At 40.5% G+C, this 24,896-nt stretch overlaps 1 protein-coding gene across 6 annotated transcripts in view; it reads left to right on the top strand.

Annotated features, from left to right (window-relative positions):
* trpm7 (transient receptor potential cation channel, subfamily M, member 7) overlaps positions 1 to 24,896 on the top strand; it is a 61,622-nt gene that overhangs the window by 17,862 nt on the left and 18,864 nt on the right. For 5 of the 6 annotated variants that reach the window (XM_050045175.1, XM_050045026.1, XM_050044951.1 and 2 more), the window contains exons 5-21: positions 776 to 989; positions 3,575 to 3,699; positions 3,926 to 4,097; positions 5,707 to 5,881; positions 8,357 to 8,480; positions 8,832 to 8,904; positions 12,757 to 12,857; positions 13,304 to 13,438; positions 13,548 to 13,601; positions 14,257 to 14,397; positions 15,430 to 15,564; positions 15,731 to 16,008; positions 16,115 to 16,343; positions 18,311 to 18,466; positions 18,884 to 19,027; positions 23,752 to 23,880; positions 24,021 to 24,272. In XM_050045175.1, coding sequence (XP_049901132.1) covers positions 776 to 989; positions 3,575 to 3,699; positions 3,926 to 4,097; positions 5,707 to 5,881; positions 8,357 to 8,480; positions 8,832 to 8,904; positions 12,757 to 12,857; positions 13,304 to 13,438; positions 13,548 to 13,601; positions 14,257 to 14,397; positions 15,430 to 15,564; positions 15,731 to 16,008; positions 16,115 to 16,343; positions 18,311 to 18,466; positions 18,884 to 19,027; positions 23,752 to 23,880; positions 24,021 to 24,272 — 2,637 coding nt within the window. Of the gene's footprint in view, positions 1 to 775; positions 990 to 3,574; positions 3,700 to 3,925; positions 4,098 to 5,706; positions 5,882 to 8,356; positions 8,481 to 8,831; positions 8,905 to 12,756; positions 12,858 to 13,303; positions 13,439 to 13,547; positions 13,602 to 14,256; positions 14,398 to 15,429; positions 15,565 to 15,730; positions 16,009 to 16,114; positions 16,344 to 18,310; positions 18,467 to 18,883; positions 19,028 to 23,751; positions 23,881 to 24,020; positions 24,273 to 24,896 lie in introns of those variants that run through there. The other variant, XM_050045257.1, reaches the window with a different exon arrangement.

The raw sequence follows: 24,896 nt of genomic DNA, 5'->3' as shown, positions 1-24,896 counted from the left end.
TTTGAGTTCAGCTCATGAAAAATGGGAGCAAAAACAAAAGTGTTGCGTTTATATTTTTGTTCAGTGTACATGTAACCCTGTGTACTAATGTAATCTGCTTTATTTCTCAAATTACTAAAGATAGTGTTGGTATGCCAATGTTAACTAACAGCCTCGAAAATAAAAAAAAGTACAATGAAAGGATCATGGGTAAAATTACCCATGACCCATAATTAGTCTTTATTCATTATTATTAATTATAAAAATCAAGTGATTTGATGATCAGTCGATAAATCAATTAGTAACAGGGTTCCCCTGGTCTTGGAAAACCTGGAGGAGTCATTGGATTTCTAAATCTAATATTCCAGACCTGGAAAAGTCGTGGTATAAGTACAGTCCTTGCAGGTTTTGAAAAAAAAAATCATGAAATTTTGTTGTGTTTCATGGAATTAATAATAATTTTCTGCAGCTTTTGTGGTAATTTAGCGCTAATATTTGTCCATGTGGTGTTTTGTTTACAAAATGCAATAATTATAATACAGTAATTAATAATTGGAGTACAGCGTACCATACAGTTCTGTCCATATACTTAAACGTTGTGAATAATAATGTAAATTTTATCATGGGTCCTTGAAAAGTTATGGAGAAGTTAGAATTTTTTCCAAGAATGTGTAGGAACCCTGTAGTAATTTTTCAACCAAACATTTCTTGGTTTCAGCCTCTCAGATGTGATGTGATGTTTCTTTATGTGCTCATGTTAACATGCTTTTCCTGTGTTTGTGCAAAACTTGGGCAGTATGTGCGTTTGTCCCACGACTCACGGCCAGAGAGCATCCTGCGGCTGATGCTGAAGGAGTGGCATATGGAGCTTCCTAAGATCCTCATCTCTGTCCATGGAGGAGTTCAGAACTTTGAGCTGCACCCACGCATCAAGCAGGTTGTGGGCAAGGGTCTCATCAAGGCTGCAGTCACCACCGGGGCCTGGATCCTCACCGGAGGGGTCAACACAGGTTTGTAGTCAGAAAAATGATAAACAAACAAGACAGGGAAACATGTTCAGGTCATGAGAAAATAATACAGCAGGCATGGGAATGTTAAACTGCCCTCTGAGTGTGATAAAGAATTGGTATTATTGTTATTGAATGGATATGGCAGCTAAATAACTTTTACTTTCCACCGCTGTTCCATTACATAGTCCCTAAATGAACACTCATGCACATTCACTTTGTACTCAGACCTGCAGGAGCACACAGCAACCATCAGTGTGTGATGCGCTGATGTAGCAGAAGTTGTAATACCGGGCTCTAAGCGTGTCATTTGGCTGTGTGTCGTGGCCAAGGTGTGTCTGCAGCCACAGCGCAACGTTAAGATGGTGTGGTCTGATCATAGTGTTTAAATCATTACTCACAGGGTCAATTACCCAGACCAGTGATTACTTTTAATGCCCCTGGCACCCTGACCAGTTGGGATGGTCTCCTGCATCACAAATTACTGCTGAATCCATGAGATCCATTAGCAGAGGATTGTGGTTCACAAACAACCCCAGGACTAATGTACTTGTTGTGGACTTGCCCCATATGCGGCATTTTGGTCACAGAAGCTCGGGTGTCTCGGCTGTTTCTTTTCACATGCATGTTTAATGGCATCTATGGTGTCGAGTTGACTTTTACTGTTCATAAATTTATGCAGAAATATATATGGTAAGGAGAAGTTTAAGTGAGATATGGCCAAGGATACCAAGTCACTAATGGAGGCAGTAGAGGCAGTATTACACCGACAATGTACATCTACTATGAGTGCTTGTTTTTGTCACTGACAGGCTCAGATTGTTATTCTGACTGAGAACATCATAGAAAGGATCCCCAGAGATAGATGAGTAAAATTCTTTTTGTTTAACCAGAGAGTAGAGGTGGGGGACTTGAGTCTCATAACTTTCCTTGAGTCAGACTTAAGTCGCAAATGTGAGGACTTGAGACTTGCTTGACTAACAGTGATAAAAGACTTGACTTGACTTTGACTTGGTATTCACAGCTTGAGATTTGGACTTCAGACAGGTGACTTGAAATTACTTGAATTGTTTTTTATTAAATATTTGCATTTTTCTAGATATTGAAAACATGGGTGACTTGTAGTGCAATGCGTGCAAACCTGGCAACCTACTACACATAGACCAATGCACAAGAAACCTATCATGGAGGGGGCTGGTCCAAAAATAATAAAATTTGGATTCAAAGGTTAGGCTGTCGATGTTAGTAGTAAGAAAAGAAAAAAAAACAGTGGTATGCAAGGTCTGCAGCTCAAAGCTCAATGACACGACCACCACGACATCCAACTTCATCGGTCACTATAAAACCCACAATGAAAGAGACGTGAATGTGTCTTCATGCTAACTTATAAGCTTATTAAATCATCAGAATTTGGTATGACTTGACTTGGGACTTGCTTCACCTGAGTAATGACTGGACTTGTCTTGCTTGAATAATTACAGAGACTCGATGACTTGATTTATTCCTCACAGATTAATTCGAGACTTGGCTTGAGACTTGAAGGTTAAGACTTTAGACTTGCCTGTGACCTGCACGTGTGACTTGCCCCCACCTCTGCCAGAAAGCCTCAAAATCACTATCACCAAAGTCACCATTTAACAAAACAGTAATTTTCTCATTGTAAAAGACACTTAATTCAAAAACATTCTAAAAGGACATAACAAAACCCACAAAAGCTGTCTTGGTTTCCAGTTTTCCAGCTATCACCAGCTCTGATTTGGTTGAAGTTAACCTTTAATTAAGTCAGGAAAATTTAAGTCAAAGAAAACTTTATTTCCATTTGCAGTATTATATTTGGCAGTATGGCTCTGTTCTGGGGCCTCTCTGCCTTTTCTCAGGCCTGCGCAGAAAGCCTCTCCCATTCACCTACGTGGAATGCCAAAGGCGGACCGAGAACACCTCTCCGCCCTTCTGCATGTCTACATGGAAAGCTTAAGGTGGAGAGAGCACACCTCTCCACCCTGCCACGTGCAAATGAGGAAAGCCTGAGGCAGGGAAAGCAGCAGCAAAGACCCACGGGAACAAAACAGAGCAAGCTTCAATGACAAACAGAAATGACATTAATAAGTCAGATACAACAAAGAAAGGAGGAGCTGGGGTGGAGGCGGGTTGCAAAGCAGCGTGCAGAGGAAGCAGCAACAGTAGGCAGGCCAGAGCAGATTAAATAGGGAGCTCTGAGAGTCGCTAATTGGTTGCATAGACAGGAATCATGTGTCTATCAGCTGACTCCCTTCAATCAGTAAGCTGCTCCATCAGTTGACTGGGCAGTTTGAGATCAGCTGATGTAGCTGGGATGTGAGCTGAGCTTGGCATCGTGTCCTGCCTGAACTGACGCTATGCCCAGTTTCACCAAGTTATGTGAAAACATGCTGGCTATACGTGCTGTTTGCCCTGCTGCTTCTCTGATGCCCAACCTCTCTCTAAGTCCTCCTCCAATGTTTAAAAAAAATATTGAAGTTACTGAAGTTACCCTCTAAGTAGCCATAAAAACTCGCTCCTGTCCAGAAATAATGAAAGTTTATTGGTTGTTTTATGTATCCCTACTAAAGGTGTGGCGAAGCATGTGGGAGACGCTCTCAAAGAACACTGTTCAAGATCATCAAAGAAAATTTGCACTATCGGGATCGCACCCTGGGGAGTCATTGAAAACAGAAACGATCTCATTGGCAGAGACGTAAGATGCAACTTTTATAATCTCATTTGTTTAAGATTATCTCATGATACTTTGGCAATGAGTGCTAAGACACCAGATAACCTCCATCTGTGTGATGTTGATGATAGCATTGATTTTGTCATAGTTTGGATTGTTTTGTTAATATATGGAATTAATTTTTCTTTTTCTTTTCCCCTCACGCTCCTATCCTCTTCCCTTTCACTGCCTCCTCATGTCCGCACTGCAGATCATCGCTCCGTATCAGACGCTGCTGAACCCTCTCAGCAAACTAAACGTTCTCAACAATCTGCATTCCCATTTCCTCCTGGTGGACGATGGGACAGTGGGCAAGTACGGTGCTGAGGTCAAACTTCGGCGAGACCTGGAGAAGAACATCAACCTTCAAAGAATACACGCACGTAAGAAGAACTGAAACTTCAGTCCAACAGTTTCTGTGGGTTGGATTCTTGAGAAATGAGATTATACAGGGTCACTTTAGATCTGGAAACGCAGTCTGGTGCTCTTCTTCTGAGATAAGCGGTGACATTGCTTGTGTGAAGTACCTCCCACAGACTGGCACATAAATCTTGTGTGTCGACGTGTTTCATTTTGGCTACACATACATCACTCAGCGGACAAAGACAATTCATTATTATTACCATGTATTGTTTATCAGTAATATGCACATTCTAGTGTGCCTCTGTAGGTCCCTTGAATTAAAATACCTGGTTTTCCGTATCTTTTAAGATAAAACTGTAATGTAACCCAAAACTGTAATGTTCCACTAAGCTCATCATGTCTGTCAGTGAACTGGTAGAATATAAACACACAGCATAACAACTTTTTTCCAGCCTTTTTCAAAAGGAATGGTTTCAAGGAAGGGGCATAAAAGTACCATCAAATTACTCCAAACAGCCAAAGCAATGTAGTTAACTAATTTCTTCCTTTTTGACATTTTGTGCAGGCTGTTAAGTGTTACTGGATAAATTAGGACTTGTTCAAAGAAGCTGACATGATTTTCTTCCTGAAGACAAAAATAAATCTGCGTATTTTCTGTATGAAGGAAGTTAAATTTGCCCGGGCATGATTTCCTTTATTCACAGTAAGAAGTCATACATTACATTTTGTGGTAAAATAAATTCTTTATTACTGACGTTTTAATTGATATCAGTTAATAAGTTGTATAGCTCTTTCATCAGTGAAGTATTGTATGAGCTGGATTGAATTTACATCAGAAAGTGCAGCCAGTACAACTTCAAACAGACCACAGGGAAACAACCAAAGCATTGAGTGGTTATTTGGCATCATAAATTCCTATGGTAGACAATTATCAGTACAGTACATACCCTTCAGAGGGAACTTAACTCCAGAGTGTCATCAAGTCTGTTTGTATTTACCAGTTGGAAACAAGTTGATAACAGTGAGCTGAGTATTATCATCTTAACCTCTCACAAACTGTCACTGGGGTGGAGCTGTGTTATGTGAATGGCTTTGGAGCTGAAAGCAGGCAAAGCAAATTTTATTTATATAGCGCATTTCATACCCAAAGGCAACCTAAAGTGCTTTCCAGATTACACAGGTAAAAGCACAAGAAACAAAGGATAAAAGCAATAAAACAATAAAGGCAAAAGCACACAGAATAAAAACAAAATAACTAAAACATGTTTGATTTAAAAGAAAATTAATCACAAAGTAAAAGGAGTCCACATTGTGTCAAGTCTTGGCTCAAGTGGCAATTTGTTTCACATTTGAGCAGCATAGAAGCTGAAGGCAGCGTCACATGTTAAGTTTTGACTCTGGGAACAACCAGTAATCCAGAACCAGGCGACCTGAGAGGTCTGCAGGTTCGAACTGGGTCAGGAGATCTTGGACCAAAACCGTTCAGTGATTAATGGCCAAGCAATACAATTTTGGAGTCAGTTCTTTGAGAAACTGCTGGGGTAACATGTTGAGCCTGTTTGTCTTTATTTTCCTGAAGGGAAAAATGTAACCTAACTGTGAGCACACTCTCTGTCTTCTTTGTTGTAGGAATTGGTCAAGGTGTTCCTGTTGTGGCTCTGATCTTTGAGGGGGGTCCCAATGTCATCCTGACCGTGCTGGAGTACCTGCAGGAGAGCCCTCCTGTCCCAGTGGTGGTGTGTGAGGGGACCGGCCGTGCTGCTGACATCCTGGCCTACATCCACAAGCAGACAGAGGAGGGAGGGTAGGACACACACACAGACACACACACACACACACACACACACACACACACACAGATGACAGGGATGGGTGGGGGAGAGACAATGACAGCTGTGGTTGGCGTGCCAAAGCTAAATCTTTCCAAATACTGTTGCCTCCAGGGAATTAAAAAAAATCAAGGTTTCAAAGATCTAAATATTTAGATTTGTGGTTAAAAAAAGTTGTTAAAATTGGAGGATCAGTAAAAAAAAATTGTCAGCATGATGCAGTTAGTGCTGAATTATTTACTGTGTTGCAGACAGTGATGTTCCTCCTTCCTTTTTTTTTCTTTTTTTCTCGCAATTGCTTTGATGGCAGCGTCGTTGGTGGCTCTCATCTATTTCTGTCTCAGAAGCATTTGTAACAGCCCAGCCACAGCCCAGTCTGTTATACCAGAGCTAAAAATAGCTGAACCTGTGACAGAGCGCAGTTAAAAGTAATCTCCTGACAGGCTTAATCAACAAAAGAAATTTGCACACACTTCCGAGAAAGGTTGTGAGACATTCGCACACGACCAACATTTCGTGTCTTCAGTGTAAATTTGTCAGTGAACTCAAACTACTCATTTGATCTCTGGTTTGTTGATTTTGGACTGTGATCCAGTTTAACTACCTGTTTCTGTGCTGCTCCTACTGGAAATGTATCTTTTTGTTAGCTGACATGCAAAAAATAATGAACCCATCCCAGCTATGTTTGTACAAAAAAGTCAGGATTCATGACATGCACAGATCCAAAGCAGATATGTTAATGTTTATCCGTCCCTCAGAAGGTTAATTAAAGGAAATGGCCACTTTAGATTGAAAATACAGACAGTACTTACTGACCCTCGTGCCGACAAGAAGTCCAGTGTAGTTTTTTAATCCACAAAACTAGTTCGGGGTATCAGAGGATAACAGCTAGCCGGAATAACAGTTACACTTGAAGTGCATGGAACCCACATTTTGAAAATGTAACTTTTATAGCATCATTTCTCGACATGGTCAGTTAGCTGTGCTGTGTTTACACGGCAACTCGCGCGAGACTAGCTGATGGCTAGTGGTGGTGCTAGATCTCGAGTCTCGCGTGAGTTGCCATGTAAACACAGCACAGCTAACTGACCACGTCGAGAAATGATGCTATAAAAGTGGAGTAAATTACATCTTTTCAAGTCAGTTTTGCACGCCTCGGCTTCAGGGCACTTGGATTACGACGGACGAGCCGTTCTGACGTTTTTGAAATGTATTAGCGGAGTTTTATTACAGCTGGCTCAAGCAAACACTTTTTACAAGCAGTGTATTTGAGGTGTCTTATTAATTATATGACTGTGGAAAAAAAGACAATTATTAATAGCTTGTGCCACATTGTAACAGGGATAGTCAGTTGTTTCTTTAATGTGGATCCCGGGATGTTAAATGTTTATCTACAGATTTCGGTTTGTTTGTTTGTGTACTAGAGTAGCAGATCCACATGACCGGGTTAAGCTACGTTTGAGACTGAGAACATCACCACAAATACTGATATACTGGATATTCTTTAAGACTATTTGATTCTGCTGGCAAAATAATATTCACGCAAATGTAGAACTCCTCCCGTTTTTGAAGGATCTAAGTCAGTGGTTCCCAACTGATGGGTTGCGGTCCAAAAGTGGGTCCCGGGTCCATTCTGAATGGACCACAAGTGACTTGTAAAAATGTCAAGTTTGTAAAAAAACACATTTTATTTTGAAGTACAGTGAGTTCCTGCTGTAGAGTGAGAGATTAAGAGACAGCTATTTGCCAGAGACAAAACTAGCTCAACGACATAGCCAAACACAAATTTTCCTAATGACTTAGGAGAAATCTGGACCCTGTGGCTGGACCAGTTGGGAAGCACTGATCAAAGTTATCCCTTCTCACACACTTAAGAAGACACTTTTGTAAGACAGCTTGTCCTTTTCAAAATTAATTTTATTTTCCTCACATTTCACCGGTATAAACATTGTAGTGAGTGTACAGGATGGTGTTCAGGCACACATGTAGATGAGCATGGAGCGGCGATCATGAATGCAGACTGCTGTTTGTAACGGCATTTATAAATGCCAGCTGGTGACATAAACTTGTATCAAAACATGAATTTTGTTTTTTAGTGATTTGTTTGCCGTGGACAGCACTTGGCAGTTTGGCAGCACTCTCTCAGTGCACTGTGCTGATTACGATACAGCACCACAACATCAGCATCATGCTGCAATTGCAGTAACAAATGACAGAAATCCACTAAATGCTACGCTTGTTAGAAAGAAGTGTTTTCCATGAAGACACCAGTCAGAGTTTTGTCAAGAGCTGGAGGTGGCACGAAATTTGTCAGAGGCAGCCGCCTGGTAATTCTCCTTGCACGAAAAACCGTGGCGCTGGCATCAAACCTGTATTTTAAGTGTTTTACAGCTGTGTGGGTTTGAGCAGTGTGACCAGTGTAACCATGTTCTACTGTAATTCTTCTACAGTCGTCTTCCTGATGGAGTGGAGACTGACATCATTGCAACCATCAAGAAAACATTCAACTTCAGCCAGAGCGATGCCATCCATCTCTTTCAGACTCTGATGGAGTGCATGAAGAGCAAAGAATTGGTACATCCATGCTACTTCAAATTTTTAACTGCACTATATACACTTTTTGTTATTCATGTTCAGTATTTATTTATTTTTATTCCCATTTCAACGAGTGCAGCAGTAAAATAAACTTGCAAAGATCAGTCACTAAATGAAATTTCTGGAAACCAAACACAAAGCTTCTGGTGAAGAGAAAATAAATCAGCTTTCAGCTAAATGAGCCATTTGAAGCTCTGCCACAGAGACAACTGTGATGATCTACTGTTAGTTTTTATAAAGTGATATATCACATATCACAAACTCTTGAAACATCTGGATCATGTCTGTGGGAACATGTTGATAAGCGCTATCTTGTTTCTTGAAAAACAGATCACTGTGTTTCACATCAGCTCTGAGGAGACCCAGGACATTGACGTAGCCATTCTGAGGGCTTTACTCCAAGGTTAGTCCATGACTTCTCTCTGAACCTTTTTTTCCCCCACACAACTTCTTTAATAAAGGAACTGAGTCACAAAAGTCACATAAAGTTGACTCAGACTATTCATACGCTGAGGTTGTTGGCATTGGGAAATAAAGATTTCAGGACTTTGCAGTGTTTTCATACTGATACAGATATGCTTTGAGAACAGTGTTCCCCCCTGTGTGCACCCTTCTCTTTGTGTTGCTGAGGAGATCATGTTGCCCACATTCACAGGGCCTCTTTATTCCAGCACTGTCAGTCACTGAGCTGCATATCTCAGTCTTACTCCTTTTCTTTTTTGCAGTCTGTTAGAGAAAGAGAAAGTTGGACATTCACCCGAGTTACTCTGCTTTCATAACGCTGTTAAAAAATATCAATAGTAATGCAGATGAAATAAAAAGAAGAAATATCCCTCTTGTTGATTTTTTTTAAACTCTTACCAGCTGTTGTATGAACACAGGCATTCCTCATTTCAAGCATGGAGCAAATATTCACCTGAAAAAGGGGTGTTGAAGTGAATGTAGGTGGGTGCAGCACCTCTGATAATTCAAGTTTATTCAGACAAAAGCAAGGAATTTGTGAGCGACTTCAGCTGATCAATAGTCTGGAGAAACCGGTTCAGACACTCAAAAGACAAACAGACTGCGACTGAAAATGCCGTTCTGGTAAATATTTGTCTACCTGAGGCGCAGTCATCCTGGTGAAACAGTAACTCATCCTCAAAAGGACCCTGGAGTACAAAAGCTCTCAGGCCTCTTGAAGAATATCGAGTGCTACTTAAGATCATTCTCTCTCTCAGTACGATTCAATCACTTAGACGGCTGGATATTAAATGTGGAGTGTGAAGGAGTTAACGAAATGCCATCGCTGTTATTAAAGGAGAACTTCATTTACTCACCCTGTGTTATGTTGAGTTGGAGGTCTGCGTTTAAAAACGGCAAAACTATATCAAAACATTCAGAATCAGAGGCCATCACATGATCTACAGTGGTGTGAAAAAGTGTTTACCCCCTTCCTGATTTCTTACTTTTTTGCATGTTTTCCACACTTAAATGTTTCAGATCATCAAACAAATTTAAACATTAGTCAAAGATAACAAGTAAACACAAAATGCAGTTTTAAATGAAGGGTTTTATTAATGAGGAAGAAAAAAATCCAAAGCTACATGGCCCTGTGTGAAAAAGTGTTTGCCCCCTAAACCTAATAACTGGTTGGGCCACCCTTAGCAGCAACTACTGCAATCAAGCGTTTGCGATAACTTGCAATGAGTCTTTTACAACGCTGTGGAGGAATTTTGGCCCACTCATCTTTGCAGAATTGTTGTAATTCAGCCACATTGGAGGGTTTTCGAGCATGAACCGCCTTTTTAAGGTCATGCCACAGCATCTCAATAGGATTCAGGTCAGGACTTTGACTAGGCCACTCCAAAGTCTTCATTTTGTTTTTCTTCAGCCATTCAGAGGTGGACTTGCTGGTGTGTTTTGGATCATTGTCCTGCTGTAGAACCCAAGTTCGCTTCAGCTTGAGGTCACGAACAGATGGCCGGACATTCTCCTTCAGGATTTTTTGGTAGACAGCAGAATTCATGCTTCCATTTATCACAGCAAGTCTTCCAGGTCCTGAAGCAGCAAAACAGCCCCAGACCATCACACTGCCACCACCATATTTTACTGTTGGTATGATGTTCTTTTTCTGAAATGCGGTGTTACTTTTACGCCAGATGTAATGGGACACAGACCTTCCAAAAAGTTCAACTTTTGTCTCGTCAGTCCACAGAATATTTTCCCAAAAGTCTTGGGGATCATCAAGATGTTTTCTGGCAAAAATGAGACGAGCCTTAATGTTCTTTTTGCTTAGCAGTGGTTTTCGTCTTGGAACTCTGCCATGCAGGCCATTTTTGCCCAGTCTCTTTCTTATGGTGGAGTCATGAACACTGACCTTAACTGAGGCAAGTGATGCCTGCAGTTCTTTAGATGTTGTTGTGGGGTCTTTTGTCACCTCTTGGATGAGTCGTCGCTGCGCTCTTGGGGTAATTTTGGTCGGCCGGCCACTCCTGGGAAAGTTCACCACTGTTCCGTGTTTTCGCCATTTGTGGATAATGGCTCTCACTGTGGTTCGCTGGAGTCCCAAAGCTTTAGAAATGGCTTTATAACCTTTTCCAGACTGATAGATTTCAATTACTTTTTTTCTCATTTGTTCCTGAATTTCTTTGGATCTCGGCATGATGTCTGTAGCTTTTGAGGATCTTTTGGTCTACTTCACTTTGTCAGGTAGGTCCTATTTAAGTGATTTCTAGATTGGGAACAGGTGTGCAGTAATCAGGCCTGGGTGTGGCTACAGAAATTGAACTCAGGTGTGATCAACCACAGTTATGTTTTAACAGGAGCTGGGGGGCAAACACTTTTTCACACAGGGCCATGTAGCTTTGGATTTTTTTCTTCCTCATTAATAAAACCCTTCATTTAAAAACTGCATTTTGTGTTTACTTGTGTTATCTTTGACTAATGTTTAAATTTGTTTGATGATCTGAAACATTTAAGTGTGGAAAACATGCAAAAAAGTAAGAAATCAGGAAGGGGGCAAACACTTTTTCACATCACTGTATATAATGGCATAGCATGTGAAACAAAAAGACAATAATGAAAAAATAACAAGAGTGACATGAGATAAGATATCCAGGAAAAAAAAATAAGTTAAATATATACACACCTATCACCAGATTTTTATCTACATTTGTATATACAGAACAACCAGTTGTCTCTCCCGATAATAAAACATTCCTTTACAAACTCTCGCACAACTCCTGCAGTGTAATCCAAGTCTTGTTTATCCAGTCTTATGCTCAGTACTTCCCAAACACACTGCCCTCTCTGGTTTGAAACCGAACTAAAAGTGAAACTTATCTTTGATCTATTTAAAGCCTGACTCCATTGACAAAAACAGTAATTTTACCTCACTGATCACAGGAGCTGGTGGTCTACAACTGCTTTGATCGTTAGTGTGTTTGTGTTGTTTGTGTTATTGTCTGACTTTGGTGTTTCTGAGCCAACCCTTTAAAACACAGCACAAACTTAAGTGATCGAGGAAGTGGTAGGCCAGCAGCTTCCGTGTTCAGTGAGGTAAAATTACTGTTTTTGTCAATGGAGTCTGGCTTTGAGGAGAGTGTGCTGAGCATACGACTGCATAAGTGAGACTTTAATTACACTGCACAAGTTGTGTGAGAGCTTGTGAACTGATGTTTGGATATAAATTTGCTGTTGTGATACACACAGCTCAATACATCAAGAATTTTCTCTTTGGATTCTTTGTTCACTGTTGAGGCGTGCAAAAAAACAACAACAAAGTTTTCTGTATGAATTCAATGTAAGAGGAGGAGTAACTGATACACACAAATGGTCATTTGAGGGTAAAGTATTTCTTTAAAAGCCAAATGCATCCTGTCTTGTGTTGATTAGTGAGCAGACAGACAGGTTATATGGAGTTCAACCTATTGATTTTAGTCCAATCAGTTTCCACTGAGATTCCTGTTTGACATCCACACGATCAATTCTGTGTACAGTGATTATGATCATTTGATTCAGATGGCTCCTAGAGGACAATAAAGCAGATTAGTGTGGAAGAGAGCAGGACATTGAACAGGGATTCACTTTGTAGTCTAATCTGCGTTGCCGTATTAGTGTGTAATTGACTGTATTACTGCCCTGGCCCTGCTCTACTAACCCCCTCTAATCCTGCTAGCTGGCTAACAGGAAATACACAGTTAATAAGGCTTTACTTGCCTGGGAATTAATATCTGTGTATGTGTTTACATGCGGCTGTACCTGTGTATTTCAGGCACAAACGAGTCTGCCTTCGACCAGCTGGTCCTGACTCTGGCCTGGGACCGGGTCGACATTGCCAAGAATCATGTGTTTGTGTACGGACAGCAGCTCCTGGTACGTATGCGTGTTTGTTTGTCTGTGCGTATGTGTGTGTGTATTTGTGTGTTTGAGCCACAACTCTGAGGGATGTTTGTTTAGCTCCAAACCTTCGGACTTGCCCAAAGTGACCCCAGAATTTCTGCTAACCACAATCTGCAGCCTGAGTAGCCGGGGGGACTGGATTCGGGCAGGCTGCCACGGACTGCTTGTCTTGACTGTAACATGAACCATATCAGTTGTCTTCATAAGCTGCCCTCGCTGCTTGTGTTTATTTTGAAACTTTGGGGAATCCTGGCTTTGCATGGATACGATGAAGGATGATATTTATTTGTTTATATTTCTTGTGTTGGTTTTCTTTTTTGGTAAAGTGGACATATTTTTGGTTTTCTCCCTCATTGTATTTATTTTATAAATAATCACTTGGTTTATAACAGCATGTTTTTCTTTGTTTATATGTTTAGGTGAGCTCTTTGGAGCAAGCAATGCTGGATGCACTCGTGATGGACAGGGTGGATTTTGTCAAGCTGCTCATTGAAAATGGCGTGAGCATGCATCGTTTCCTGACAATCAGTCGGCTGGAGGAGCTCTACAACACGGTAACGTTATGAAACACACACCAGCCACCAAACAACAGATGAGCTGTGTGTAAAGAATATATCTGCATGCTTTTAGTGTTGTAAAGCTTTTTTCTATCTTCTCTTTTAGAAACAACCTCCCAACAACCCAGGTCTCCTCCACCTGGTTAGAGATGTTAAACAGGTAGAGTGCGTCTATTTTATATGTAAGGGATAATGTATAATGAGCCGGTGAATACTGGGAAAATAACTCCCTTCAGGGGAATGGTTTTATTCCCCTGAAGGGAGTTATTTTCCCAGTATTCACCGGCTCATTATACATTATCTCGCTTATTACACGGCTAATTATCAGTTAAATAAATAATGTTGTCTGCCTCCACGAAGTGCATTAAAACCAACCAGATTCGACAACTTTTGGTGAAAGTTTTGTACTCACCCAGGCTTAGTGGACTGAACCGAGGCATAAAACTCGCGTAAAATGTCATTAAGCATGACTGCCGAGTGTGTATTCAAATCCGTGTTCTTTTGTTTTTGGCAGAGAAAGTCCGTATTCTTATTCTTCAGCGGCATCCCATTCCTCAAAATCCTTATAGCTACTCTCCAAATAAGTTAAAAGAAATGTTAAAATCAGCCACTTCACTTCAACGCTGGGCTACATAGCAACTGTGTAATGACCGTTGCTACTAGCAACGGTCATTACACAGTAATATCAGACTGCTGAATGCCGCGACTGACCAATCAGAATACAGCATTTAATAGAGCCGTGTAATAACAGTAGATATTAACCTCAGTGTTTTCACTCTCATTCACCACTTTGTTTTTTCTGTGCCTTCCTGCAGAGTCATCTGCCTCCCAACTATAAGATCACTTTGATTGATGTAGGCCTGGTTATTGAGTACCTGATGGGCGGGACTTACAGGTGCAACTACACCAGGAAACGCTTCCGGATCATTTACAACAATCTCCATGGAAACAATAGGGTGAGTTCAAACTGTAGTGTCTTTTTCGCAATTTCCCAAACTTGTTTTATGGTGTCGATATTTGAAACTTCTACTTGTGTTTTAACTTTATTTAAAGTTTAAAAGTTTTATGGCAACATAGTGGTGTCTAGTGGTGAGCATTGCAGATTGCAACCAGCCTGAACTTGTCTTGGTTAGAATTCCTTCAGTGTTCATTGTTCAAGAGGTTTTTACCAGGAGATGAATCATCTCCTGAGGTCTCTTCCTCATTAATTACGGGTTACAAATAAGTGTTTCTCCAGTGCTTATTGGCATATCAGAGATTGCCCTCTCTGTGCTCACCCTTTTTCTCTGATAACTTAAGATCCAGACATTAGGGAGGTTTATACTGGGAGCCACATTATCCCCATTATGCCTCTCCAAAGCAAACGGACCTGGGGTCTCATTTCTAAAACAATGCGTAGGATCCATACTAAAAATGTACGCATGAACAAAAGCCAAAGATGGTGTGCACCAAAAAATGTTTGACGGTTTCTACAATCAGGCTTCCCCATCATCATCTGCTTTGCCAATTCTCCAAAATGTTCATAAACATGGGTCAAAGTTTCTCACATTAAGTCTATGGCGTACGCCTCTTTCAGGCCTTGTTTTGTGCATATGCAGTGTTTACAAATGAGACCCCTGGGGATTTTAAACTGGTAAAAAGACTGAATAAAGTAGTTTCATGTAAAAAAAAATCTGGGTTTTTCCAATGCTTTCATCGCAAAGAGGCTGCTCACTGCAATGATGATCATGAATAAAGAACATATACCAATTATATCATATTCCATTTCTGTCAATATATCCCCCTGAGTCCCACACACTGGACATCTAAACTGGTATGCTGGTGCGCTGGAGTTAAAATCTTGGATGGTGTGTGGATGTGTTAAGAAAAAAGATCTATAGTAACATTTCATGCATTGTACTGCATAAACTGTTATTATATGGACTGTGAACTGTGGTGAAAAGAAGTGGAAGTCAACTAATCTGAAAATGTTTTAATGTCCTAAGCAGAGGTCGGGTCGCCACACAGCAGGTCCTGGTTCTCATCTGAGGAAAAGTCACGAGTCCTTTAGCATGCAGGCTGACAAGAAGGAGAAGACGAGGCACAACCACTTCATCAAAACTGCACAGCCATACAAACCCAAGGTAAACATTCAATAAAAGGGGAAAGTCTTTCTTTGGACTGGGGCATGCCTTAAAATAAAAAGTTCTAGAGATAAAGATCTGTCTCTGCATCTAAAGAGCCACTGTTACATGGGGGAAAAGTCTGTCTGCCTCTACCCTTCTCACTGCTCCTTCCCTCTCTTCCTAGCTTGAGTCTTCCACTGAGCAGAATAAAAAAAGAATCAAAGAAGAGATCGTGGACATAGACGACCCAGAGACGCGGCGGTTTCCCTACCCTTTCAACGAGCTGCTGGTGTGGGCTGTGCTGATGAAGAGGCAGAAAATGTCGCTCTTCTTTTGGCAGCACGGTGAGGAGAACATGGCAAAGGCACTGGTGGCCTGCAAGCTTTGCCGATCAATGGGCTACGAGGCCAAGAAGAGCGATGTGGTGGACGACACCTCAGAGGAGCTTAAGGAATACTCAAAGTAAGTTTTCCTGTGGCTTTAAATCATGTCAGATCGCTAAAAGATTCTCACAATTCTCGACAGAAGTTAGAGTATGACATAAACAAACTATGCTGGTTTCTTTCAGTGAGTTTGGGACGTTGGCAGTGGATCTGCTGGAGGAGTCGTTCAGGCAGGATGAGACCATGGCCATGAAGCTGCTCACCTACGAGCTGAAGAACTGGAGCAACTCCACCTGTTTGAAGCTGGCTGTCTCCTCCCACCTCCGGCCCTTTGTGGCTCATACCTGTACCCAGCTGCTGCTGTCAGACATGTGGATGGGACGACTGAACATGCGCAAGAACTCCTGGTACAAGGTTCATGTTCCATCTAGATTTTTATTTTTTGTTACAAATGGAAACCCAAGTTGCTGGAAGCAGTGCTTTGCTTTTTCAGTGGCTGCTGAGGTTCGACATTGTGAGTTATTAGTCTGTGTACAGCTTGATATAAATATTAAACCATCCTGTAGTGGTTTAATATTTGTGTTTGAAGATTTGTCAACAGGTGCAGTGTTCCCGGGGCTTGAACAAAGGTCTGCTCTCATATCTAATCCCAGTATCAGTTCAAGTACTCAGAGGTGTTAAGTGCCACTGTGTTGGATGATTCATGGTGATACAGGGAATAAATGGCTTAGTAACACTCTTGTTTATCTCAGTTGTAGACCGTGATTGCCAGTTTGGCGATAATTACGTTACTGACCTGATGAGGACAGAGTGACCGAGGTCATGTCCATATATTGTATGATACTGACCTTGTGTTCACGTGCATGTTCGTTTATACTAGAATGTCACCAACATTTTCTTCAACTTGATGCCACTTCCCTACCATTATAATTAATGGTATTATATGGTAACTATTATATTATTATATATTTGAAATGTATTGCTCTTTAAAAGGGTGCATTTGCATTATTATGACATTATATCATCATTATATCAGTGGCATAAAATGGTCTTAAAGGCCCAGTGTGTGGGAGGCAGGGCGATATATTGGCAGAAATGGAATATAACATCAAAAGTATGTTGTGTTTAGTGTATAATCTCCTGAAAATAAGAATCCATGTGTTTTCCTTACCTTTAGAATGAGCAGTTTACATCTATAAAGGGAGCGGGTTGTTGTTTATAGAGATTGCCATGTTCACCCATGTTTCTACAGTAGCCCAGAGCAGACAAACCAAACACTGGCTCTAGATAGGACCATTAGCGTTTTCGCGCAGTAGTAGTTAGAAGCCCAAATGCGATGAGAGTGTTGGAGAAACACTGATTTATAACGTTAAACTGCTTTATTCAGTGTTTTTACCGGTTTAAATCACAAGTCAAGTCAAGGAGGAGACCTCTGCAGATAATTCAGCTCCCAGTAAAAACCTCCTGAGCAATGAACATGGAAGGAAAACTAGCCGGGAGAAGTTTCAGCAGGTTGCAATAATAATAATAATAATAATAATAATAATGATGCATTTTATTTGTTAGGGCGCCTTTCAAGCCACTCAAGGTCGCCTTACAGCAAAGATAAAAAAAGGCATACATCAAACAAGAAACACAGCATACAAAACATCATACAAATACATTAAAATAGAGGGGAAGACAGTGAGACAGTGTAAGAACAGTGCATTTGATCAGATGGAATGGGCAAGTCTGAACAGATGTGTTTTGAGTTTGGATTTGAACAGATTGACAGATGTGGTGTTGCGGAGGTGAGGGGGGAGTGAATGTGCAATGTGCAATCGTCACCAATATATGCCACTAAATCCCCCTAAATCTTACACACTGAGCCTTTAAAATGACAATATTATAATTTATTGTAATTATTTCTGGGGCAAGATATCATCCACCAAAACTAGCCATTGTGACAGGACCACTCAGGTGACCTCCATGTATAAGCATTTTCTGAATTGTAGGTCAAAACCCATTCATAAAACCTGAGGAACTACCTGCACTTCAAAAGCAATACTTTGGTTTCAAATGTAATTTCCGTTACAAAAGACGCTGTAATTTTTTTGTCAATTATTTGTAAACATCAGAAGTAGTGGTAGAAGAGTAATTATGCTACTAAAGAAAGCATTGTTTGTACATGTCTGAATCTCAGTTTTCACAGCAGTGTTGGACCTGTGTTATAATGTTTCATCACTGCTGCTATCAAGACAGAAAATATTTAATTTAATGAAAACAGGTTAGATGTGCACTCGGGCAACAAAACACTTGGGATTCATCAGTGTGTTTAATTCAAAGGATTTTGTCGACAAATATAGAAGCATCCACCCACATGAGTGTGTATTTGTCCCCAGGTGATTCTGAGTATCTTGGTGCCTCCTGCCATCCTCCTGCTGGAGTACAAATCCAAGGCTGAGATGGCTCACATACCTCAGAGTCAGGACGACCACCAGATGACAATGGAGGACAGCGAACACAACTTCCAGAACATTGCTGAGGACATCCAAATGGTTGTTTTACTCACTCCTTCTGTCTTTTTTGTATTTTTATCCATTGCTTTTTTTACTTTTCATTTAAAAACTGAAAATATATGGTATCTTCATGGCGTCAAAGCAGTTTGGCAGTGCCACAATGACGTAAATTATTGAACATCATGTCTAAATTCATGTTCAGAGTTAAGGTAGTGTTAAAGGGTTAATGAGCTGTGAACAGGTTGTGAGTGTGTTATGTAAGACGACAGATATTCACAGCAAAAGTTTGTTGATAAGTACTTTTTTGCACTTTTGGCCTTAAGTTCCTTTCTTTGTTTCCTCTTACTCATTTCATTTATTTGCTTTCTTTCTTTACTCCATGTTCTCTCTATCTCATTCTGTCTCTACATTGTGGCCTGCTGTTGTCTAATTTGGGCCTCTTTAACCTCTCCACAGGATGTGTTCAAGGAGGCCAGATCCCACGACCATGTGGAGGCAAAGAGCGACATGGAGACACACATTCGCTCCAGGAAGCTGCCCTTAACCAGGAAAATTTATGCCTTCTACCACGCTCCCATTGTCAAGTTCTGGGCCAACACGGTATGGAGATTACTAAAGAGAACGCACACACATACAGTCATCTACACGTCCATCCCACCATCTGTTTCGTGGTTCTTCATCTGGGCAGGATTCAGGGTGACAGGAGAAGATGTTGCCACCCAGTAGCAGTAGTTTAACACAGATTGTTTTTGCTTTGGAAGAAAGAGAATCGGCCTGATCTCCACTTTGCTTCAGGCGTAGTAGAAATGCAAACAGGAATGCACTAAAGGGATTTTATTCTCAAACTATGTTCCTTTGTGCCAAAGTGCCTGAGACAATCTAGTCAAAAGGGGCTGTTAGAGATGTGGCCATGGGTGATGCTCAGAATAAACTGAGAGATTTGCTTAAAGGGACAGTTCACGTCAAATCAAAAAAATATATTTTTCCTCTTACCATCTCCCAACCATATCACTGTGCAGAAGGAAGTGTGCATCTACTGCTAGCTCACCTAGCACCACTGAGCTAGCTGTCACACTGTCACGAGCACAAGCCTCTCGTCCATGAGTAGATGCACGCATCCTTCTGCCTGCTGATACAGTTGGCAGGTGTAGTTGGGTCAAAAGAAAATAGTTCCTACATGATAGTACTCACAACAAGGTCTGTGGATTATCTTGAGTAACCAGGTCATGATTTCTTGAAAGAGACATTGCTGTTGAGTTTTACAAATGTATTTTTTTGGCCCTTTGAGCACCACAAGCCGAGTCTCATCTAGTTCCATTATATTTGAGAGAAGGCAGACATCTCTACGGCTGATATCTTCAACACTTGGCAATCCATGAATACCACATATTGGAGAAGGGGACAAGGTGCAACCTTATCAGACACCCACACAGAAAGTGGTGGAACACTTGAGAATGGAGACGAAGTTCTCTCACTCTGTATTTTAGCATAGAGTGAGTGGACAGATATTGCCACAGCACCACCCACAGGAAGACTCAGTAACTCAGGGAACATAATCATACATCACTTTGTTGTTGACCATTGATAGAATCTAATACAGTTCAATGCAATTGAAGCCACTGCTTTTTCTGCGCTTCAGTACACCCTTGTGGAAGTGGGAGGCAAATGAGGAACTACTTCTTTCACGCTGCACCGAAACTCCTCCTGACTGGCTTTGTGGTGTGAGGAGAAATCTGAGATTGATAGCAGAAGGTTCTTTATGTGTTATGTCGTTACACATAGGTGAACAGTATGAAATTTTCGCCACTAGGGGTCTCAGAAATGTTACATATTATCCCTTTATCTTTAAAACACTTATTTATGGACCACAGACAATCAAGAAAGAGACAGCAGTAGCAGTACTAGCTTGTCCTAACACATTTTCTTGAATTCACACTTACAACTGTCACGTTCACACTCCTGCACGGGATTATCGCTCATCTTTTCTCACTTTTTCTTCTTCTAATGTTTATTTATATACACAAGCCCAAGGCTGGTTCTCAGGGACCCAGGAGTTGTCACTGAGGGTTTTATTTGCAGAGACAGTGTTGTTTTTCAGGCTGTTCAAGACTGAGAGGTGCTGATACCATCACTGAAACTGCTAGTCTATGTAATGTAGCCTGTGCTCAAGCTTATCTACATCAGCCGTACCTGCTTTTCAGCACATCAGCGCAGCCCACAACAAGAGCCTGCCCGTCAGATGGGATGTGTTAATGGCTGATTTTCCAAGTGTTCACACCTCGCATGTCAAGGTTCAGCAGTTTTTCTAATCCAAGTTGTACCAGGAAGTGGGTGTGCCTTTACCTGCCTATATGGACAAATTTTCCCACAGTCTTCCTGTGTTTCTGGGTCAAACTTCAGGAGAGAGGTCATGTATCGTTGGGAGACCATCATGTGGCTTGTATTTGTTTTTATGAAGTAAAGAAAAAAAAGAAAACACAAGTTTTCATTTGAACGAAGCCACTTTGAGGTGTGCGTAGTACCTAAATTACGTTACCTCAGCCTTGTTCAGATTAAAATACTCATCAGTTTGCCCCACAAAAGAAGAGGCGAATAAATACGGGTTTACTTTGTAATCTCTCACCTTATTCATTTGTTATGCAAATGGAATATTATGCTATTAATGTTTAAAAGACATAATGAGTCAGTTAAAGAAAGGCTAAGAGACATGCAGCCATGCCAGAGGCTCTGTGAGGCCGTAATTTGCTTTGAGTTAATGTTTTGCTTTGCTGTAAAATGCTAACGTGCTGCTGTTAAGCAGGTTTGATGTTTACTGTGTTCACCGTCTTAGTTTAGTATGTTAGCATGTTATTTAGCTCAAGACATAAAGTGCAACTGAAGGCGGGAATGTCATAGTTTTGCAAGGATTTGGTCTAAAAAAGTGAAATTTGACCTGATGATGTATTAAAGTTTATCCTTAGAGGGGTGTGAATGTCTGTGCTCAAGGTCATGGCAGTTCATCCAGTAGTTGTCAAGATATTAATTTTTGGCCAGTGGAGGGCAGAAGAACCTCACGGAAGAGGTTATGACTAATGCCGCATTCATTTGGCAATCCAGGCTGGTCATTCCTTGTCGGATTTATATGACTGTATGACACGTATGATCTGAAAGCATTTCATTGCAACAGTCTGGAAAACATGGCGGCGCGCCATAAGTTTGTTTTTGTTTGCATGGTTGCTGAGCAACAGAGACTTTGCTGGTTCAAAGGACTTTAGGCTACAACGGGCTTGCACTGACTTTTTTTCATTGCAAAGTACTTGTATGATTTTTACAACACAAACACTTAATTAAACAGCATATACGAGGACAAACTGAGGACAAATAACTTTGTTTACCATTCACAATGTGCGCAGCCATCTTCGTCGTGATGTCAGTTCTACCGACTCGGTCTACCTGGACCTTGCCCGAGTTTGATGACGAGACCTCCGGGTAGAACGGGTGTTCTTTTGTACCTTTTCGGACCGGAAACCGTATCAATCCCGGTTACCAATAGAATGCAGCATAACATGAGGTTGATAAAAGTGATAACAGTCCAATGAATTACACACAGTAGATTTATTAAACGCTGCTATCAAAATACATATTGTTACAGCTTTCAATCAATTAAATTGTAAGTTGGATAAAAATTCCCATCTCTATTTCTTATATAATCCCCTGAACCACTTGCCCCTCCTGAGAACAGACTTCGTTGGGAACTGCAATTTTCACTTGAGACGGGGAAGATGAAATTTCTCCTGCTCTCTCACACAGTCCTTATCCACATAGCTAACCGCCAGCTGAGCTCTGAGGGTTCAGAGGTTCAGAGGCCTCAGTCAAAATGGCAGGCTATTTGCTCCCGACTCAAAGTGCCATGATGAGGTTCAGCCCCTTCAGAGGGCCTCAGCTGACCTCGTCTCAAAATATCTCAGAGAGAGGAAGTCCCTCTCTGGTGCTGTCCGAATTTAGAGTCTCCCGGCCAATTCTCATCTGCGTCCAACATATCTTATTGTACAGTATATCTATAGGTCCTACATTTATGACACACACAGTAAAAACAACTACAAGGAACTTACATTTTGTGTTGATTTTGGCAGCCCCTGTGGGCAAATCTTAGTGTTTTCATGAACACTAATGCCTTGTGTCATAAAGATCTTGATCTGGATAGAGCGTGCATTTGTTTTGGAAGCGAGGGAAAGAAAATTGTTACTAAAATTGTGAATTGTGAAAAGTGTATTTATTTGTAGCTATGTAAGATTAAAAACTGTCATATGATGATGGTAAAACAAAGTAAACTTTGTCTTAGCCACCAGTGTAAATTCTTTATTGATATAAAACCACATCTTTTAATTTGTTTCCTAAATAAAATGGACATATTACATACCTGTCTGGGAGGAGGAATTCAGGATCAGTTTTTGTATTCTTTCAAATCCCATAGATCTCTTCATCTGCTTAATGGCTAACCAAGGTTGAGTCAAGTTTTTACGGTTGCTCTATCACTGTCCCTGGCGCTTTATTTTTTTTTTTAAACAAGCAATTTTTATTGATAATTCAATAAAGATGTACAGAGTATAACAAAAACAGAGCCAGTAAGGACAAAAAGATAACACCACCCACCCATCAACCCAGGAACAAACCGAGAAAGTCAGACCAGTCAAAGGAAATCCAATAGACAAGAAAGAAAAAAATAAAAATTGAAAATAAAAAAAAATAAAAAGGAATACAAAAATATTTATATGTATATAAAAATAAAAAAAGGGAAAAAAAGGATGACAAATTAGTTAACTTGCATGACATAAGTAGGGTATATAGCATGTTTTATTACAATTTTTCAGCTTCCATATTTGCCACAAAAGTTAAAAATGGTCACCATGTGGGAAGCTTTTAGCTTTTTTTGTTCTTCGTTCTGTTCTGTTCTTTCTCTTTTTGCTAATCCTGCTCCAGTCTCAGCCATAACCACAAAATGTGATGGAAATTTTTAAATTCCCTTAAGAAAAATCTTCCTTTTAACTGGCTAATGTGCTCACTGCGTTACTTAACCTGGTAAATGTAAACATAGGCTCTCTCATAATCTCATAAGATTGCATCTGTAAGTAGTTCCATCTAATTTTGCTGGTAATCCGACCTGGGTTCAGGCATGAGGGATAACTATATAGACATCAGTCTTACATTAAGATTGTTTCATAACCAGTTAAAAAGACTGCTTTATAGAAGAGACACAGCATCCCCATTCTTGTGAGAATTGATCCTTTACTTATATTGGAAGAAGTGTTTTATATAATCATTACTATGTGTGTCTCCATCGTCAGCTCTTCTACCTGAGCTTCTTGATGTTCTACTCGTATGTGGTCCTGGTGAAAATGCCCGATCAGCCTTCTCCTCAGGAGTGGGTTGTCATCCTCTACATATTCACCTCAGCCATTGAGAAAATCCGAGAGGTACGTGCAATAGAAGTGTTTAGGGACATGTAAACTATCATGTAAATCTCACCACTGACTTCTTAACAGATCTCTGCACAATTATTATTTCACATTTTATTCTCCTTCTTCTTCTAACCTCCATCTCTCTTTTTTTCCAGATGTTTATGTCTGAAGCTGGCAAAATAAGCCAGAAGATAAAGGTGTGGTTTAGTGACTATTTTAATGTGTCCGACTTTCTGGCCATTGTGACCTTCTTTATCGGCTTTGGCCTGAGGTTGGCCGGAGGTGAAGCCTTCGTCCCTGGGAGGACGGTGTATTGTCTCAATATCATCTTCTGGTACGTGCGACTCCTGGATATTCTGGCTGTTAACCAGCAGGCTGGACCGTACGTCATGATGATCGCTAAAATGGTGAGTTCTTGTGAGAGTGAGAAGTCACGGGACAGATGTGAACATTTTTGTACACACTGTTGAAGCTGTTGTTACTTTTCTGAAGGTGCTCTCAGATTTACAATTAAACAGGGATAATAATTTATTTATGCATGCAATACTTTGTTGATGTAACCAAAATTGAATTGTAATGAGCAGACAACACTTCATACACAGCAAGAAATTATATTAAAATTTTTAAGTGATTTACATGACAATATTACACACACCTTTTAAATATCATATCTGATTTAGCAAATAGTCTGAACAAACTGTTGAGTTGTTATTTTTTGTGCATTCACAAATTACTTATCTAAATATTTGTTTTTATTTTATTAATTTGAACATTCATATTTAAACAGCGTAAATCATCTTCATGCTGTTACAGGTATTGTAACCTGTTTGATATCCTGAGCAGCCCTATCAGCTTTAGAACAGACTCTCCATCGGTCCCGCTATTATTTTGTGCATTTACTGTGTGCTCCATGTCGTAGTTTTACCAGAGTATTTATAAACCTTAAGCTTACCTTCAACACAATATTGGATGAAATGATTGGTTAATGTAATTTTCCTTATTTTAATTTGATGGCCAATTCTTTAAAATGT

Source organism: Epinephelus moara, chromosome 1 (assembly GCF_006386435.1).
Source record: "Epinephelus moara isolate mb chromosome 1, YSFRI_EMoa_1.0, whole genome shotgun sequence".
Lineage (NCBI taxonomy): Eukaryota > Metazoa > Chordata > Actinopteri > Perciformes > Serranidae > Epinephelus > Epinephelus moara.
The sequence above is the reverse complement of the archived record's forward strand: the minus strand, read 5'-3'. Positions and strand labels throughout refer to the sequence as shown.